We start from the raw sequence: 18,450 nt of genomic DNA on the forward strand, positions 1-18,450 counted from the left end.
ATTATTTAAATTATAAATAAATTATTTTTCACTGTTGGATTGTAACCTGATTGTAAGTCAAACATCAAAAGGCAAAGAGAAGAAACAGGAGCAAGAGATTTTTTTTTTTATTGAGAAATGCAGTTAAACTCATCACCTCAGCAAATGTCTGCCTTCCATGTCATTTTCTGTTTACAGTGTCATGACCTCCTGATGGCAAAGGCAAAAAGACTTTCTCTCTTGGCAAGATTGTGGAATTGCACGAGAAAAAAAGAAAAAAAAGTCAAGTCAGATTTTTCATCTGCACTCTGACGAACTTGCTTTATTCATAAACTTACATTCTGCGATGTAAAACCAACCTCCATTAACAGAATGATAAGACTTTGAAATCATTCAACAGTTTGACTGATATGATTCAATAATTTTGAAAAAGCAGTAAAGTAGTAAAAATATTTTATTTTGCATTTCAAGCCCTTTTATTTCAAAACAACATTTCAAATAAAAACTCTTGAATTTATAGCTTATGATAAAACACAGAATAGGTCATTAGGTCATTCTTAAAAGTGTGGACAAGGAATAAACAGTTCATATTTAATTCCATATGTCAATATAAATTTAGCTATTTACATAAAAACACTTTTTTCACAGCTTATCCCTTTTTAAAATCACTCATACATAAGGAATATAAATACATTTACAAAGACTTTACATAAATGGAAGAAAAAAAGGCACACCGTTCAAGTATTGGTTTTGTTGGGACTAGTATTTTGGTCCACATGTCACAGAAGTGGAATTGTGTCCAAAAAAAAATCCCTTCATTCCCTTTTGAGAGATTTGTTACCATCGATCATGTCACCGTTATTGTTCACAACCTTCCTGTGGGCCAGCAGCCGTCTTGTCGCCTCGTCGGGCTGCAGGTGCTTGCTCGCTACTTCTCGATAAGTCGGGTGACTAGTGAACGTTTGCAGAAGGTCATCTGAGGGAATACGGGGACAGGATAGAATTTAAATCTCCTGTACCATCTTGGTGGAAGAACAGTTCTTGGAGAAGTGATGAGAGATGCTAACCTTGAGTCAACAGGCCGTATTTGGAGGCCACAGAGTAGAGCTCAGCAGTGTGATGTTGACGTAGGCCCAACAGTGCCCCCATCAGGCCGGAAAGTTCCTCTGCACTCAGACTTCCTTTTTTCTCTGTGTCATACAACTGGAGGATATGAAAAAGCTATTAATCACAGTTAATTTAAATAATGTATATACTGCACCGAGTTAAAATAAAAGCACACTGACATTAGCCAGGAAAAAAAAAATCAGTGATCAATATTGTGGAGAGTACTTACACTGAAGGCTGTGCGGAGGAGAGACTTGATGCTAAACAGACCAGAGAGGGCGGCCACATTCAAATAGATTTGCCTCAGGTCCATCATCATTTTTTCCTAAAAACAACAAAAAACTATTTATAAACCAATAGAAATGTCTGACTTGAAAGGTGGTTATTATGCTAAAATGATTTTTTAATGATATAACAGTAATATGTAATTGAAATAATACTGCCATTAGCGAGATGAGCCCACGTGGTGTATATACCTATAAAGCAGGCTTCACTACACGTCTTAAAATTAATCTGCAAGTCATCTTAAAGAATGGTAGCTGCAAGTTTGATCATTTTGTTCAGCAAATAAGTTAACCTAGCATGATATCGCTCTTAGAATGTGACTTAAATATTAGCACTGGAACTCACACGCCTATGCTAGTGTTGCGTCCTCCTGTCCAACTCCTTAATGTTACATTGTTGTATGTGACATATGGCATCTATTACATTGAAGTGCAGAGATTTTGGAAAACACACTTGGGACTTTTAATACATCACAACATATCATGTATGCACAAGAAAATGACATGACAATCCAATACCTTGGAGTAGAGGCTGCAGATGTTCACTGCTGTCCGCTGCTCCGCTAATCCGAGAAGAGAGGCGAGCTCTTCGGCGCTTGCCATTGATCCCTGGGCGTCATTCTGACATCTGGTCATCATTCTTTCCAGTGCCACTTCCACTTGGTGTGATGCCAAGCTAAAAACACACACATAAAAAAAAAATAAAGTTGCACATATTGATAGATGTAAGTGATGTAAGTGATGCAACAGATATGTTCTCCAACCCGGCCTTGTGCAGCAGAGTCAGTGTTTCACGTCCAGGTGACACCAGCGGGAGCGAGAGACAGCCTACTTTGCAGACGGGCACGCCGCCCTCCATCACGTAGTCTGTAGCCGGTATGCCGAGGGCCCTGAAGCACAGCAAGACACCACTTGACCCTCCAGTTTCACCGTACAGTAAAGAAAGTAGCAGCCTTACCTCGCCATGAGCTTCTGCACGTTGTCAGCATACAAGTTGGGGTTGTTCCTCTCCTCCTTCGAGGGTGTGTAGACAGGCAAGAACTGCAACGAGACATAATGTTGCAGTACATGTAAGAGTCATTCATTCATTCATTTTCTACCGCTTTTCCTCACGAGGGTCGCGGGGAGTGCTGGAGCCTATCCCAGCTGTCTTCAGACGAGAGGCGGGGTACACCCTGGACTGGTCGCCAGCCAATCACAGGGCAACTATAGACAAACAACCATTCACACTCACATTCATACAATTTGGAGTCACCAATTAACCTAGCATGTTTTTGGAATGTGGGAGGAAACCGGAGTACCAAGAGAAAACCCACGCATGCACGGGAGAACATGCAAACTCCACACAGAGATGGCCGAGGGTGGAATTGAAGCCTGGTCTCCTAGCTGTGAGGTCTGTGTGCTAACCACTCGCCCGCCGTGCCGCCCACATGTAAGAGTATTCTCACCTCCACGGTCATATTGGTGTAAAGCTGGGAGCTGGTATGCCACAGTGCCTCAAACCTACAGGAAGGAGCGTCAACGTAAGTGTGTACTTGGATGGATTGGAGTGGAACAGGAAGTGGACTCACCATGTTGTCCCTGTGTATGACCAGCGAACAGTGTCCTGAAGGATGCACATTTACAGTGTGTCACATTATAATACATTTTATTTGTATAGCGCTTTTCAAAATACTCAAAGACACTTTACAGAAGAATGGAGTTGAATAAAGCAAGTAAACAGAATAGAAGACACACCAAAATACAACATTGATTGGTTAATACGCAGTTAAAAGATGAGTAAAAGCAGGGCGGGGGGGCACAGCAGTCAGATATAAAAAGTTAGACATTAAAAACGGATTTAAAGAGGTGGGTTTTTAGTTGTTTTTTTGAAGGAGGGAAGGTCAGGGCAAGCACGCAGTTCCAGAGGGTGGGGGCAGAAATGCAGAAGGGCTCTGTCTCCCCAGGTTCGGAGCTTGGTCTTACAGGGGAGTGCCAGGAGGTTTGAGTCTGAGGAGCGAAGGGAACGCGGGGGATTGTGTGGATGGAGCAGGTCTGTGAGATATCGTGGAGGGCTTTGTAGGTGATGAGAAGAATTTTGAAGTGAATGCGTTGGGGAACGGGAAGCCAGTGGAGGTTTTGGAGGACAGGGGTAATGTGTTCACAGGAGCGGGTGGAGGTGAGGAGGCGGGCAGCGGAGTTCTGAATATATTGTAGTTTGTTGAGGGTTTTGGACGGTGTACCGTAGAGAATACTGTTATGATGGACGGGGTCGATCTATGCTCTTAAGATGGAAGAATGCAGTCCGGGTTAACTGTTTGATGTGGGGTTCAAATGAAAAGGGTGGGGTCCAGGAGGATACCAAGGTTGCGGATAAGCGGGGGATGGAGTGAGGGTGGCGCTGTCAAATTGAAGATAGAAGTTATGGGTGGGCGTTGTGGTGTTTTTGGGAACCGATGATGATAATATCTGTTTTGTCACTTGAGAAAATTTTGTTCCATCCAAGTTTTGATATCAGCTAAGCAGTTGTTGAGGGTGGAGTACATGATGGAGGTGGTAGAAATGTATAATTGAATATCATCGGCGTAGCTGTGAGTACAGTACACCTTTCACATAATTAGAATGAGTACTAGAAATGTAATACTGCTATACATGCTACATATATACACTGAGTACTCTATAGAAATGTCACATTTTGAGCTCCACTCACCAATTTGTTGGGGTAACGCAACAGAACCGGCTGGACCGGAACTCCGGTGAGAAATGCTCCTACACGGAAAAGCGAACAAGGAAAGAAGTTGCAAATGACTTACTTTGTCACGCCCTTTTTTTTCCCCTTGCTCATGCCACTCATTCCATAAGAGCGCTTTGTTTGCGCTTTGAGCGCTACGTCAGGACTGGATAGTCCAGACCGACTAGAGCGGGGTCTGGTTCCGATGGTAATGCTCTGCAAACGTCAACTCACCGGGTTTAAACTTGATGAGAGCGCTACCGTTGGTGGTGGTGCCTTCAGGGAACATCAGCATCTGGACAAGGAGTCAAACAGAATTGCAGGAGCGGTAGCCACTATGCTAGTTCTTCTGTGCAATGACTCACCTGAGGCCAGTACCCGTTAGAGGTGAGCCTCTCTGCGATCTGGGCCACAGCTTTTCTTCGGGATTCTGGATCGCTTCGGCTCACCAGGACTGACTGGTTGAACTCCAGGAGGGCTACGGTCAGAAGTCTTCATGAACCTTCATGCTCATAATATGTCAAAATGAACAAGAAGTTCAAAGATGGTCCAAGCTCACCTCCAATGACTGGCAGGCTGGTGTTCTCAGAGCGGGAAACTACAGTCGGCAGCTGGGTGGGACACAGAACCAGCATGTCCAGAAAGCCACTGTGGGGTGCCACCACCAGTACGGGTGCCTCCTTCAGGTCTGCCCGCCGACCTTTCACCTTGACCCAAACAAAACCCAGGGAGAAGAAGACAGCCCGGCTCAGGAACCAGATGATTGGGTGGAAGAGCCATCTGCGCCAGCCTGTGACGGGACGAGAGCGCTCTTCCGCAGACAGGCCAGCCAAGCGGAGGCGGGCCAGAGGCCACATGAGGAGGAAAAAGATGGTCATCAGGACTAGCCGGATTGGGAAGAGGATGCTTCCGAGGATGATACCCTTTGGATGGAAGATAGACGTCGCAATTTAGATTTGCAGCAAATTCCTAAAAACATTTCTAAAAACAGATGAGGATCTTTGACTAGTATTTCTAGTCAGTTCAGTGCTCCCTTTGCATGGAGCAGTGGTTCTTCCCTGGTTTAAGGTCGGGACCCACAATCACCCCTTAATGACAAGAAGCCAATAGAATCCGAAGTGGTGAAGTTTTTAATCAACAAACTCAAAAATTATTTGAAGAAAAATGTCTCAAAAGGGTTTCCAGAACACGGTTAGCATCATTAATTCCTTCCAGGTCAGACTCTAACCAAATCAAATTTCCCCGGAATAAATCATGTAAATCCAATTAACCGGTTCAGATGAATAAAAGAGATAAAAAATTGGATTTTTGCCAAAGACTCCACCTTAGGGTTTTGCCATGAGTTATTTTCAGTAGTGAATTCAGTAGTGTTTCTCATTTTAAGTCTCTGCTTTTCTTTTGAACATGGCTGCAAAATAACCCAAAAAAGACCCAAAGAAAGGGGGCGGAGGGAGATGTGAGAAACACTAGTGATATAAATAACTCATGGCAAAACACAAAGGTGGTGTTGATCTCAATAAAAGGTGAAAATAACAGTAAATGTGATCCATATCATTCATCATTAAATTGCATTTAGAATTGTTTTATGCATCCATCCATCATCCTTATTCGAGGTTGGGTTGCGGGGCAGCAGCTCAAGATGAGCTCTCTCTCTCCGGCTGCTTTGTTCAGCTCCTCTGAGCGGATCCAAAAGGTATTCTTAGGCCACCTGAGAGACAGTTTCTCCAAGGTGAGGCCTCCTATCAGTCGAACGTGCCCTGAACACCTCCAGGAGGCATCCTAACCAGATGCGTACCCATGATTCGGTCACTACCCAAAGCTTGTGACCATAAATGGGGGTAAGAACTTATACTGACAGATAAATTGAGATCTTTATCTTTCAGTTCAGCTCGCTCTTCACGACAACGGACTGATGCAGAATCCACATGACCCATGATCAAGTCCCAAATGCACCTTTCAACACTGCTGTTTTTGCAGTGAATCCTAAAAAAAACAGAATTTTGAGAATCTTTGACATGAAACTACCCTGTCATGATTTGTATCAGGGGTTCCAAGCACCCCCTCAAATAGGAATATTAAGACTAAAGATTCATTCGTTCATTCATTTTCTACCGCTTTTTCCTCACGAGGGTCGCGGGGGTGCTGGAGCCGATCCCAGAGGCGGGGTACACCCTGGACTGGTCGCCAGCCAATCACAGGGCACATATAGACAAACAACCATTCACACTCACATTCATACCTATGGACAATTTGGAGTCGCCAATTAACCTAGCATGTTTTTGGAATGTGGGAGGAAACCGGAGTACCTGGAGAAAACCCACGCATGCACGGGGAGAACATGCAAACTCCACACAGAGATGGCAGAGGGTGGAATTGAACCCTGGTCTCCTAGCTGTGAGGTCTGTGCGCTAACCACTCGACCGCCGTGCCGCTCTAGACTAAAGATGATTCAATTAAAATAAAAATTAGCTTTGAGCTTCATTGTAATTGGCTTTCTTTAAATTCAACTTCAGGCGGCACGGCGGTCGAGTGGTTAGCGCGCAGACCTCACAGCTAGGAGACCAGGGTTCAATTCCACCCTCGGCCATCTCTGTGTGGAGTTTGCATATTCTTCCCGTGCATGCTGCGGTTTCCCACATTCCAAAAACATGCTAGGTTAATTGGCGAGTCCAAATTGTCCATAGGTATGAATGTGAGTGTGAATGGTTGTTTGTCTATATGTGCCCTGTGATTGGCTGGCGACCAGTCCAGGGTGTACCCCGCCTCTCGCCCGAAGACAGCTGGGATAGGCTCCAGCACCCCCTGCGACCCTCGTGAGGATAAGCGGTAGAAAATGAATGAATTCAACTTTAAGTCACCTGCTGTTATTTGTACAATTATATCCCACATGTAGCAACTGTACCAGTACAGTACGTCTCTAATACCTTAAGATCTCTGGTAGGCACCATTAGATGAACAAAGTCTGACCATCAATGATTTATAGTTCATGTCAAATGGACTATTTACAATGCTTGCCCTGCCCTGAGTTTGGTATGTATTTAGACTATGTCTTGTTGTCATGCCTGCCACACAGCAACACAAACACGTTCAAGTGATTCGTTTCAGGTGTAGCCTATACAAAAAAAAAAAAAAAACATGGAGGACGAATTCAAAGTGAACTTTACCCTCATCCTTTGGGTGCTGCTCATCTTCACTTCATGATAGAAAGGATGTGACTCGCAGGCTGAAGAGTGACGTTCCAGTTTCTCCATAGAGACCACACACACACAAAAAAAAACACCTTTTACACTTAAACAAAAGTAAAAACAACCTGTGAGAGTATATTACAAAGTGCAAACAAATGAAAAAAACCCCGAGTGATAAAGGTGTGGAGAGAGATCACAGCGAGGTGAAGAATTGTCGAGAAACTAAGCAGCACATGTTGAAGGCCTCCTACACAACAAGATGACTTAATAAGCGTTGTGTGACGTCATGTCCCCACGCCTACCACGCCCCCTTTTTCCTTGCTCGTTGGACCGGTCTGCTGGGCCGGTCGACTCTTTCATATTTATGGTGCGGAACCGAAACCATTGCAATTACATTGTGTGATGTGCAGTTAATTAATTATGTCGGTTTTATTTTTAATTTGTGTGGATTTGCTACAAAATGAATTATTTCATTGTCAAACAGAGAGGGGGCAAATGCGCATGCTCTATCCAGAGGTATGCAGGAGCACCAGAGATGTAATGAATTATATGAAAAAACATATATATAAAATAATCACACATTAAATAAATGCCACGTTGCTCTCAATTATATTCTATAATGCTTCCACTGTGGGACTTTTTTTGCGCCCCCTGATGAGAAAAACCTATTTTTCTCCTCTGTTTAGACTGAACTCGAAACTGAAACCAGCGAAATCAAAATGAAACAAAACGGGGAGCAGTGAAGCAAGCACACACAGTATTCAAAATTCTAATTGTTTGACAAATTCATGCATGCTGGCAGTTCTGCACCCCCCCCCCCCCCCCCCCGTGCGAGTGTTTTAACTTGTGTTTTAAGTTTTGCATACATAACCTCAAGCAAAAGAGCTGAGTCATAGAATATAAAAGGTGTTTGCCCCCTTCCTGATTTGTCACACCAAAATGTTTCAGATCACTAAAACAAATAAACACACCAGCAAGTCCACTTCTGAGTGGCTGAAGAAACACAAAATGGAGACTTTGGTGTGGCCTAGTCAAAGTCCTGACCTGAATCCTATTGAGATGCTGTGGCATCGGCAAAGGAAGGAAACCTCTCAAATTTTCTGATAAGTGGGCCAAAATTCCTCCATTGCAAGTTATCACAAACACTTGATTGCAGTTGTTGCTGCTCAGGGTGGCCCAACCAGTTATTAGGTTTAGGGGGTGATCACTTTTTTTTCCCCCTTCCCTGAATAATAAGTTTCATTTTCAACTGCATTTTGTGTTGGTTATTTTATACTCACTTGGCTAGGTTGTATGTTACATATTCATTGTACAGTATATTGAGATATTTATAGTAGATTTCTTAGATTATTTTTCTTGTATGGGTATTTGGTTTATTGTGGTATTTGTATCTTTCTGCTGCTGTAACATCTACATTTCCTTTTTGTAGGATAAATAAAGTACAATATAATCTAAACTAATATAATCCAACAAGTAAACACATTTGAAGTCAGTAAAGATTTATTTTAAGGAAATAAGTATAAATTACAAGAGGTCTATAAATTAAACAGGTTTGTGACATGAATGCTAAAATCATGCTAATGGATGAAAAAAAAAATCAAGAAGTGTTTTGCTCCCAAAACATGAAAGCAAAGCACAACTGTGGTGTTAAAGGGACTGTATGCTAGTACAGTATCCTCAGATAGGGGATCAACAATGTACAGTCATGTTATGATGTTATGAGGCTTTACATTCAATGATTACTGATATTAGCTAAACTTTTCCAATTCGCTATCATTAACCGACACCAAACATAACTGTGTGTTACTGTGGCATACTCAAAAGCAGGAAAAGGCAGCTGTCTCATGGAAATGAACAAAGTATCTATCTTATTATCTATATATCCTATCTATCAATTTTCTATGCCGCTTATTCTCACTAGGGTTTTTGGAATGTGGGAGGAAACCCACGCCCAATCTCCTGACTGTGTGGCCTTCATGCCACATGAGGAACCTGCTGCATACCGTCCCTTTAAGTGCTGGAACATCAGTGTTGCTGTCCAAAAAACAAGGCAAAAAAAAAAAAAAAAAAAGCGGGTGTGCAGAAAGCCACATCATACAACCAGCTGTTCATTTATGACAAAAAAATCTTCACCATCGTCAGCGCGGCAAAGCCTCCATCGGTCGTACATTGACGACAATAGTTATGTCATTCACAGGACCATCCCTCCGCCCATTATCTCCATCCTCTGTGGGAAGACACATTTGGTTAAAGTCAATAAACAATACTTAGTGCCATCCAGAAGTTATGGAACATTCAGTTGTGAGACCACTGTGCGGCCGTATTAAATTATTATTTTGGGTTTTTTTTTATTTCCATCCTGAATTGTAGCTATTTTCCCAGCTCTTCTTCCAATACACTGTTGTGGGACAGTGAGACTTCTTGGAGAATTCCAAGTGTGACATCTAGTGGTAGAACTCAGTACTGCGACAGAGCTAAACAATTACATACTATATTTCTCTTTTCCATTTGAAATATACCTGAGGAGGTTCTATGAAGGCCAACCAATCAGACGAATGTGTGGGCAGCAGCCCCATTGATTGACACTTGTAGATGGCTAGCGCCGAGCCCAGCAAGTTGCCCACCAGGTAGACAAGACCCTGAAGCCACTGCTGACTGGAGCTCTCCAACAGCTTGAAGGCTGAGACAAGACAGAGGAGAAGATGATGAGCTGGATGTTTTCTTAGTATGTTCTTAAAAAGGTGTAGAGATGCTCACTTGCAGACATGGACATGAGCGCCTGTATGGGCCTCCATGCCATCATGCACACCATCATGATAGGGAAGATAGAGATGGTATTTCCCGACATGTACATGATGAACAGGTTCATGGGGATCTGCTTTAGGGGACCCAGCGCCACATCCCAGCATCGCTGTCAAAACAGCCATTTAGTATGAGCCACTTGTTTTTAACCATCACCCTCACTCTCACTCACCTTCTCCACCAGGTTCTTGTCAGTCTCCTGAATGCTGGTATCAGGGACTGGCTTCTCAGAATATCCGATTGGATAAACGACGTCTCCTTGACCGGCTTGACGATCACCACGACACCTGGAGCACAGCATGGCTATGATTACCTCAGCTCAAATGATCATGAAAACAAGTGACAATAAATGTCTCTTTTAATTAACCTGGTGTTGCCTAAACTCAGCTCCAGAGCCCATTTCATCCTCCTGGACGTAGCTCCCCTTGTGGACAAAACTCCTCCTCCTTGTCCTCCTGGAGACGCCATGGAAACCAAGAGTAATGCTAGCTGAGCCTGCTAAACATTAGAAAATAAATCAAAATGAATGCACTGAACCCAAAACAAAGCATCCCAACGTGCTTTAAAGTACGTAATGACTTGTTTGTGCAAATATGCCGGTCAAATATATCCTATATGAGCTCAAGACAACAGACGTAAATATTCCGTGTATTATATTCAAGCAAATTTAGATCAAATTATGTACCTGAAACATGGTCGCTTTATAACATGCCATACCAGAGTAGCATTACCATTAGCATTAGCCTCTAGCTTAAAGCAACAACAATCCCGAGAATCAGAAAGGGACGACCAACACAAATTGTCAAAAAAGCGGCAGGTGGGAGTACAATGTCCTTACTTTATCAACGAACACGACATGAAAAGTCCCTTATTATAAGAGTTTGTACCTTGTTTAAGCATCCAAACACGAGCTACTGCGGTTAAAGGGCGAGCACAGCAGCCAGGCTACGTTTCTTCGCTACTTCCGGGATTGCGATGACGCAGTTTGCAGCTCGTTGAGTCACTGTTGCCCCCTAGCGGCGCTTACGGAGATGGATGGTCCTTATTTCCCCATTCATTAAACCGCCGGGAGATTATTTTTGATAATCATTTTTAAAAAAAATCCCCAAATCCAACAACATATTTTTTTTATTTCCTAAATCAAAAAATTTAAAGTTTGGACCTCATGGCTGACAGATGCATACAAATTATTCAACACCAATGTTAAAACATTAACATTTCTAAAAAGCATCAAGTGACCAATTTAAAAACTACCTAGTCATCGTAAACACTTTTTAGTATTAGATGTGCTGTCTAAATTGTTTTAATTTTGTTGGGTTTATTGTAGACTACTGCAAGTTTGTACACATTGCAGAGAAATAAAATTTACAATAAATTACAAAAATAATAAATTACAAAATATTACAATTTCACCCTCGCCCATCTCTGTGTGGAGTTTGCATGTTCTCCCAGAGCGTGTTGGGTTTTCACATACTCCGGTTTCCTCCCACATTCCAAAAACATGCTAGGTTAATTGGCGACTCCAAATTGTCCATAGGTATGAATGCGAATGGTTGTTTGTCTATATGTGCCCTGTGGTTGGCTGCCCAAAGACAGCTAGGATAGGTTCCAGCACCCCCCACGACCCTCATGAGGACAAGCGGCAGAAAATGAATGAATAAATTTGGTGTGCAACTGTAAATGTAGTGCAAACATTCAAGAGACATCTCAGCAGTGCAAAGCAAACTGTAACATGTGTACATGTACAAACATCAATTAGAATTCTGTAAACAGTGTGTTCAATAAATACTTCAAACAATTATTTTCAACTCATTCAACTGACAAGTGAGAAACGACTACGAAAGAGTCACAAAGAACATTTTAAGATAACTGATGTGAGAGGTTCACTTGTAGAGACTCAGCTCCAGGCTGTGATATAAGCACATGTAGGAGTCACACAGCAGCCGGCGAGCAGGCTCCCGGAAGGTAGCGGGGTCAACTCTGCTAAGCTCCTCCTCCGAGAGGCTGAAGTAGCCGCCCACCTCCGGGCAGGGTTTCACCAGGGGCACATTGAAGCCATTCTCACCTCCTAGATGAAATAAATTGGTTACTGGTTGGTATTCAGTCATGGATTTCGATGCATTTTTTTTGTCCCGTCCAGCCATTGGGGCAGATAGTATTGTTGATCTAAATGCCCTTACATGCTAAACACATTTGCTCTGTGTCAGGAAAGGTGTAGGCTACAACTCCCCTGTACCATGACATTTTATTTACTGTTATTGGATGTTTTTGTTATGCGCATTTGGAGCTACCGGACCGGAGCAAGAAGAAACACAGAAAAGAAGAAGAGAAACTGGGGTGGGGGTTCGGGGCTGGGGGAACAGTAGAGAGAGACAAAAACAGCAGCAACAACAATTCCCATAACAACAGTGACAAACAGGACTGCGTCAGTTAAATGTCAATGATGGCTTTGTTGTTGTTGTTTTTTTTTAAAGGCTTCGCTACATATCTAAAAAATGAAGCTAAGTCCGTTAGTGAAAATGTAACTGTAATGTTAGCACTCTAGATAACATAGCTATGAAAATGTGTCTTCCTGTCCAACGACTTAATATTGAGCTGTTGTATGTCATATATGGCATATAGTGCAGCACTACTAAAGTGCTCAATAGCACTTTCCTTTGGTAACAACCAATCACAAGGCTTGCTCATACCGAGCAAAAGGGATCATTCACGCCTCTTCACGATGATAAAAGTTCATGTTGCTCTCAGAAACTTTATGAAATGACACTTAAGCTAAGATTTCTTGTCATGAACTTTGAGGCTAAGTTAGGAATATGGGCTTAGATGGGAATATGGGAATATGGTCACTGGTCAATCAATGTCTCACCTTCGCGGTCGGCCATACTGTCAAAGAAGAGCCAGTCAGAGGACAGAGGCCCGTATTTGACAAAGCTGACATAATGGCTTGTCTCGATGCATGTCACGGCGAACAGAGACATGTGCTGGCGGGCACAGTTGATTGGGCCAGTCAACGCCGCTTCGGGGATGCCAATCTCAACCGGGGAGTGGGAGCCCCGCTTCTTGTGATGGTGGACCTGTGAAAACAAAAAAAAAAGGGCTTGACAATATGCTTGACGAGCTGAGCCGTGCTAACCGCTTGGATATGCAGTACCTGAGTGTTGCAGGTGTGACAGTACTGTTTGAGATGTCCGGGTGTGATGTCTTGGTCTTCGTAACACTGCACACATTCCCATTGGGCGACGGCCTGACAGATGCTGCACTGCCTCAGTGCTGGACACAGAGGACATGCACCTTCAGTTCTCCAATAAAATGTTATATCCTCAAAGTTTTATAACAATTAGACAGTCAATGACTTATTGCTAATTATTTGCCAAGTCAAAATGTCTTTTTAAATGGGAAAAAAATGTCTGTTACTGTCATCCAGCAGGTCTGTGATGTCAATGTCGAGGGTGGGCAAGATGGCATCAAACATCTTAAAGTCCTTCCCAAAGCGAGGCATGAGCAGTAAGAGGCAAGAGGGAGCCTACGGTGAAGGTCAAACAGGAGTTATGACAATCCACTTGGAAGGCTTGCTGCGGCTCACCTCCACAAACTTGAGGCCGGCGTGGAGGAAAGACGACTCCAGCAGGGTTTGCACGCTAGCTACCTTCATGCGGCTGAATAGTGGTGAGGGCAACAAAACGGGGGCCTCATCAGGGAAGGATGGCAAGGACGAGGAGGGAGGAGCGTGAGGCGGAAAGAGCTGATAGAGGTGACACTCCTGCGGCTTTTGCGTCATTGACCTGGGAAAGGAAATAAAAATCAAAAGGGTGAAAAAAAAAAAAAAAAAAAAAAAGAGGGAGGAGGTATGCAAGGCGTCACCTGATCTTGAGGAGCGGCTCAACTCGGAGGAGCTGGAAGAGCTTGTTGAGGAACTCCTCCGGATCTGGACAGGCATAAAAAGACGAGCGGCGTGACGGCATTCCTCAGCTGGATTGCACGGCATTGAGGTTCACGTACCTTTTTCCTGGTTGGTGAAACCTGCGTTTCTGTTGGCGGCCTCCAGCAGTCGCCTCAAAGCCATGGTCTTACTGGCACACACATAGCCGTGCCTAGATAAAAATAAACATATATTGTAAACAAAACACCATTATACAGACATTATAGCAACTTCTACTCCTGAAGTGCTCCACTCAAAAGTGGACTTTTATCAATACATGCACCCTGATTGTCATATTTCCGCAAATACACTGGTGCTTTACTTTACAACGATTACTCCACAAAACTGACATTGCCCAAAATAAAAATTTGTCGACACATTCCTAGTAACATGAGGTTACCAAAGATGGCTGCCTTTACACGGGCATCTAAGATAAGATAAGATATGCCTTTATTCGTCCCTCAGTGTAGGAAATTTGCATTGCACAGCAGCAAGAGTACAGAAATCAGTTACAGTACAAAACAGTACAAAATACACAATATAGAAAAATAAACAATATAAACAACCCAAGTATTAACAAAATCAACAGTTTTTTTCCCAGAGTTACATATATACAATACAGTATGTAGATAATATGAAACGAGATGAGATATATGACCAGTCTATACACTGAGATCTTGCTAGTGAGTTAATATGAGGCATTATGGAAATACTTCACATAGAACTTAGTATATTGCATTTAGAACCCTTAATATTGCACAGTGAATGGAGTCTGGAATAACTATACGGACTATAAAAGCAAGTATTACACAGATGTACATAGTGGTGTAGAAGTCTATTGGGAGCAGTGCTGGTTGTACAGCCTGACAGCTGCGGGACTCGGCAAATAATTGCCCATAAGTCACTGACCATTTGTCTAATGGTTATAAAACGGTTACGATATTTTGTAGATGCTAGCATGACTTCCAAAGAATTTGACCACAAACTTGCATGCTGCATTTCGGATGAAGTGATGCATGATTGTGTCAAAAGCTTGCAAAAGGTTTTATTTAAAAAAGCGACCGGTTCAGAGTACCTCCGTAGGGGGTTGACGATCTCACAGCGCAGCAGGTCCTGTGCTCGGTTCGAGCTCTGGTCCTCTTCCTCTTCCGAAGGCCAAAATAACAACCAGTCTGCTGAACTGCAGCAGGCGAAGAGGCTGCACACGGCGAAAGATGGCAGCAGAGGCAGTGAGACATCATGCATCTGTGTATGATCTCTGAAAGCAGGAAGTAAACACAGCACCTGAAGAGTGTGGCATCCAGGTAGCAGGAGTTGAGGTGACCCTGAATGCCTCTCTTCCAGCCCTGGTACAGCTCCTTGGCTTCATCACCCTCCACTGGAGGCGTGTGGTCCTCCACGCGTTCGCTGCCCCACTCTGCAAAGGCTAGCGACGCACAAAAAGATGTTTGGGCTGTGATAAACAAAACAGCACACAAACTAATCACCTATGGAGTTGCAGCGCTCCACTTGATTGACACGGGCTTCCGGAGCGGGAAATCTGGAATCCCGCCTGCAGTTACAAAGCTTGACAAAGAGCCCCTTGTTGGGTGGACAGCGGAAGTGGCGTTTGTTGAGGTACCGGCCGTCAGTTCCGGCCGCCAGCTCCTGCTCCTGGATGGCAAAGCACAAACATGAAATATCTGGACAACAAGAAGTAGCAGCTTTTTCCATAGAAGTCTACCAGCTCGATGCCTGCCACCACTTCTGGAATGCCACTAATGTTTCCAATCCAGCGAATCACCCCATAAAGGGACGGATCGTTCACTTCCACCATGGAGCCCACCTCCAGGGTCTCCGTGTGCTCTCCCTGTGCGTCATCTACATCTGCTGACATGGGGGGCGAGGGTGGACTGTGCATGCCGTTTGTGGAACGTACTGCAGGGATCACAATGTCCGCTGGCTTAGGTGGTGGGGGAGGGGGCGGGGGTAAGTGATTGTGGGCCAGCTTGAGTGGCGGTGGCGGAGGAACAGGTTTTGGGTATTTTTTGTTGGGGGGCAACATAGCCACTTTGGGGGTGGATGCAGGCGTTGTCACAGGTTTGGTCGTGGTTGGTGAGGTGTTCAGGATAGATTTCAGAGCTGGAGGGGGAGGGATTTTGGGATGCTGGGACTCTGCGGGGGAGGGGGGGTATAGAAGTGAGAATAAATGAGCACAGTATGCAGATGACAAACATGTTATGGAGGTGGTCCAGTACCTGGGAACACCTCAGATGCTGGTAGGAGCTTTCCATATGCGGCATAAGGAATTTGACACAGCTTCTCTCCTCTATGACGCCCATCCCAATCGCCAGCCGGAGTGTCCTGGGACAAAATTCCCAATTATAAGACACCCTGAACGTGTTTGGAAGCAATGAAGCAACTGACCAGGAGGACGCCAACGTAGGTCTCAGATGAAGACCGACCAGGTAGGGGACCACAGAAGCGCACCTCTCCGCTAACGGTAGAGCCCTCCACGGACATGCTAACTCGTTGACCAACACTCACGGTTGCTACATGCGACTGCTCAGTCGCTCCGGGGAGAACACCCAGCGACTGGGGCTGGATGTTACGAGTGGGTGGCAGGGGCCAGCGCTCCGAGTGGTGCCCATTACTTCGGGGCTGCATGTTTGCGGGACGACGACGGGTGACACTGCGGCGGGGTTGCCGCTGCCTTTCTTGGCCATCTGGACTGCGGGTCCAGTGTCGGGGCTGGATGTGGCTGATTGGGAGAAAAATGGCACTTCCGTCTGGGCAGGTGAAGAGATCATTTCCAGTTCCTTTGCCTTTGCCCGCTGCTGAGCCCTGCACCAAATGTAGCGCCATTAATGACCACCATTGAAAAAACAAATTCTTGTGTGTGTTCGAGTGCTAATTTTACCAAGAGCTGCACCCCAAAAAAACGAGCTCTGGTCCCTGGTGTCAGAGGTCCAAAATATTTGAGTACAGCTTCTGAAAAGTCATCCCCGGGTCCGGTGCGGACCGACAGGGGGGTGCCGATCGGCAAACTGGTCAAGTCATACAACTTCTGAGGATTGCCTGAAAAACAACAAAATCTCCCAATAAACAACACAAATCCCCTCATTTCCTGTAACAGCTTACTTAGTAGTTTCAGGCGAGTCTCTGGTTCCACCGGCTCCAACAGGCCAACAAAGTCACTTGGTACCTCCAGAAGAACCGTTCTCTCCACTGACAGGGTGATGGCCTTTTCCAGTACCTTTGTTGAACCATGTTATTTGCAGATTATCCCAGTCACAATGTAAAACCGTGCACATGTTTGCTACCTTTATACACACGAGCTCGCCTCTGCTCTTGAGAGGCTTCTCCACACACATTGTCCCCCGCAGAAGGCAAATGGTACCTTCCTCATGGTCTTGAATATACTGGTCGGTCGAGATCAAGTACACTTTCTGGGGGCGTCCAGTTCGTTTGAAGTCATGGGCTCCTGGCATGTTGCTTTAATCAAGATACAAGATACAAGACAAGAAACAGTGTATTTACTCTCATAATGGACAAACCGGTGAACTTGAGTACCTCCATGCGAGTCAACACGCTAAAGCGTAAGGTAATGGCGACAAAGGTTTACATTCAACCAGTCGTCTTTCATGTTCAGAGCGGGTTTTTTTTAGCTTGTGACAACAAGTTGTCTGAGCGACGTGTTCGTAACTAACGAGTTATGTGGAGGGAAAAGACATAAAAACCTACCGACTTCACCAAAGGCACTCAAGTCAGGTAAAAATCAAGAACTCCCATAACAAACCTAACTAGCAAAGCCGGAAGCAAAGGAGACCGAGGCAGCGTCAGCCAATGGGAAGTCACAAAAGTTCAACAGCCAATCAGGCTAAACCTTGGCGTATCTTTTTAAGGTACCCTTTTTTGGACAACTTTAATCGTGAATATGTCAACGTAAACTATAACCTCAATTATTGATTGATTTAATTAATAAAAATTCCATAGTCCAGCTGTGTCAACACTAAAGTGTGCCGCGGCATTGACCTAACGTAAAATTAAAGCACACGTCTTAATTTCACATGAAAACGATTCAAACGGTTTGCTTTGTGACCTGTAATACACAGCTGAAGTGTAGTTGTTTTTTTCTTTAATATTTAATAGTTTAGCATAGCTATGCATTGTGTTTTAATTAAGCAAAAGGTGTGAAATTCCATCCTTCAATTTACTGTATCTGCATGGAAAAGGTTTGAACCCCTTGTATTACACATTCCCATTAATCGACATTTTAATTAATTACCATCAATGACTTTATTATTTATATCAAGGTATCTGGTTTTAATTAATTTAACTTTTTAAATTTTTATTTCACTCATTGTACAAATAGGCCAAATATTCATTCATTCATTCATTCATTTTCTACCACTTTTCCTCACGAGGGTCGCGGGGGGTGCTGGAGCCTATCCCAGCTGTCTTGGGGCGAGAGGTGGGGTACAC

General features: G+C 44.1%; 3 protein-coding genes across 5 annotated transcripts; all 3 read right to left on the reverse strand.

Moving 5' to 3' along the window:
• Positions 1-128: 128 nt before the first annotated feature.
• On the reverse strand, positions 129-7,572 carry lpcat4 (lysophosphatidylcholine acyltransferase 4). Its single transcript, XM_058067319.2, has 13 exons — positions 7,245-7,572; positions 4,640-5,003; positions 4,446-4,558; positions 4,315-4,375; positions 4,060-4,118; positions 2,942-2,976; positions 2,819-2,873; positions 2,329-2,411; positions 2,135-2,260; positions 1,890-2,046; positions 1,316-1,411; positions 1,047-1,182; positions 129-955 (listed from the first exon to the last, which is right to left on the reverse strand). Exons 1-13 carry the CDS (start codon positions 7,329-7,331, stop codon positions 795-797), a joined length of 1,533 nt encoding a protein of 510 aa, XP_057923302.2. The 5' UTR covers positions 7,332-7,572; the 3' UTR covers positions 129-794.
• Positions 7,573-8,747: 1,175 nt separating this feature from the next.
• Positions 8,748-11,076, reverse strand: emc4 (ER membrane protein complex subunit 4). Of its 3 annotated transcripts, none has more exons than XM_058067565.2 (6): positions 10,955-11,076; positions 10,435-10,565; positions 10,240-10,354; positions 10,023-10,176; positions 9,785-9,945; positions 8,748-9,492 (listed from the first exon to the last, which is right to left on the reverse strand). In XM_058067565.2, exons 2-6 carry the CDS (start codon positions 10,533-10,535, stop codon positions 9,457-9,459), a joined length of 567 nt encoding a protein of 188 aa, XP_057923548.2. In that variant the 5' UTR covers positions 10,536-10,565; positions 10,955-11,076; the 3' UTR covers positions 8,748-9,456. The 3 variants fall into 3 exon arrangements, with proteins under 3 accessions (XP_057923548.2, XP_057923549.2, XP_078645239.1); XM_058067566.2 differs by having other exon boundaries at positions 10,435-10,562; positions 10,955-11,073; XM_078789113.1 differs by lacking the exon at positions 10,955-11,076 and adding an exon at positions 10,906-10,949.
• A 116-nt stretch (positions 11,077-11,192) lies between these two features.
• On the reverse strand, positions 11,193-17,835 carry cyld3 (cylindromatosis (turban tumor syndrome) 3). Its single transcript, XM_058067141.2, has 17 exons — positions 17,710-17,835; positions 17,289-17,460; positions 17,107-17,221; positions 16,886-17,043; positions 16,393-16,809; positions 16,224-16,329; positions 15,710-16,140; positions 15,474-15,639; positions 15,271-15,412; positions 15,062-15,184; positions 14,067-14,158; positions 13,929-13,992; positions 13,651-13,849; positions 13,482-13,590; positions 13,219-13,337; positions 12,934-13,141; positions 11,193-12,135 (listed from the first exon to the last, which is right to left on the reverse strand). The coding sequence occupies exons 2-17, from the start codon at positions 17,454-17,456 to the stop codon at positions 11,951-11,953; spliced, it is 2,802 nt and encodes a 933-aa protein (XP_057923124.2). The 5' UTR covers positions 17,457-17,460; positions 17,710-17,835; the 3' UTR covers positions 11,193-11,950.
• Positions 17,836-18,450: the final 615 nt, after the last annotated feature.

This window comes from Doryrhamphus excisus, linkage group LG2, assembly GCF_037039965.1.
Source record: "Doryrhamphus excisus strain RoL-2023G ecotype Guam linkage group LG2, RoL_Dexc_Guam_v1.1, whole genome shotgun sequence".
Lineage (NCBI taxonomy): Eukaryota > Metazoa > Chordata > Actinopteri > Syngnathiformes > Syngnathidae > Doryrhamphus > Doryrhamphus excisus.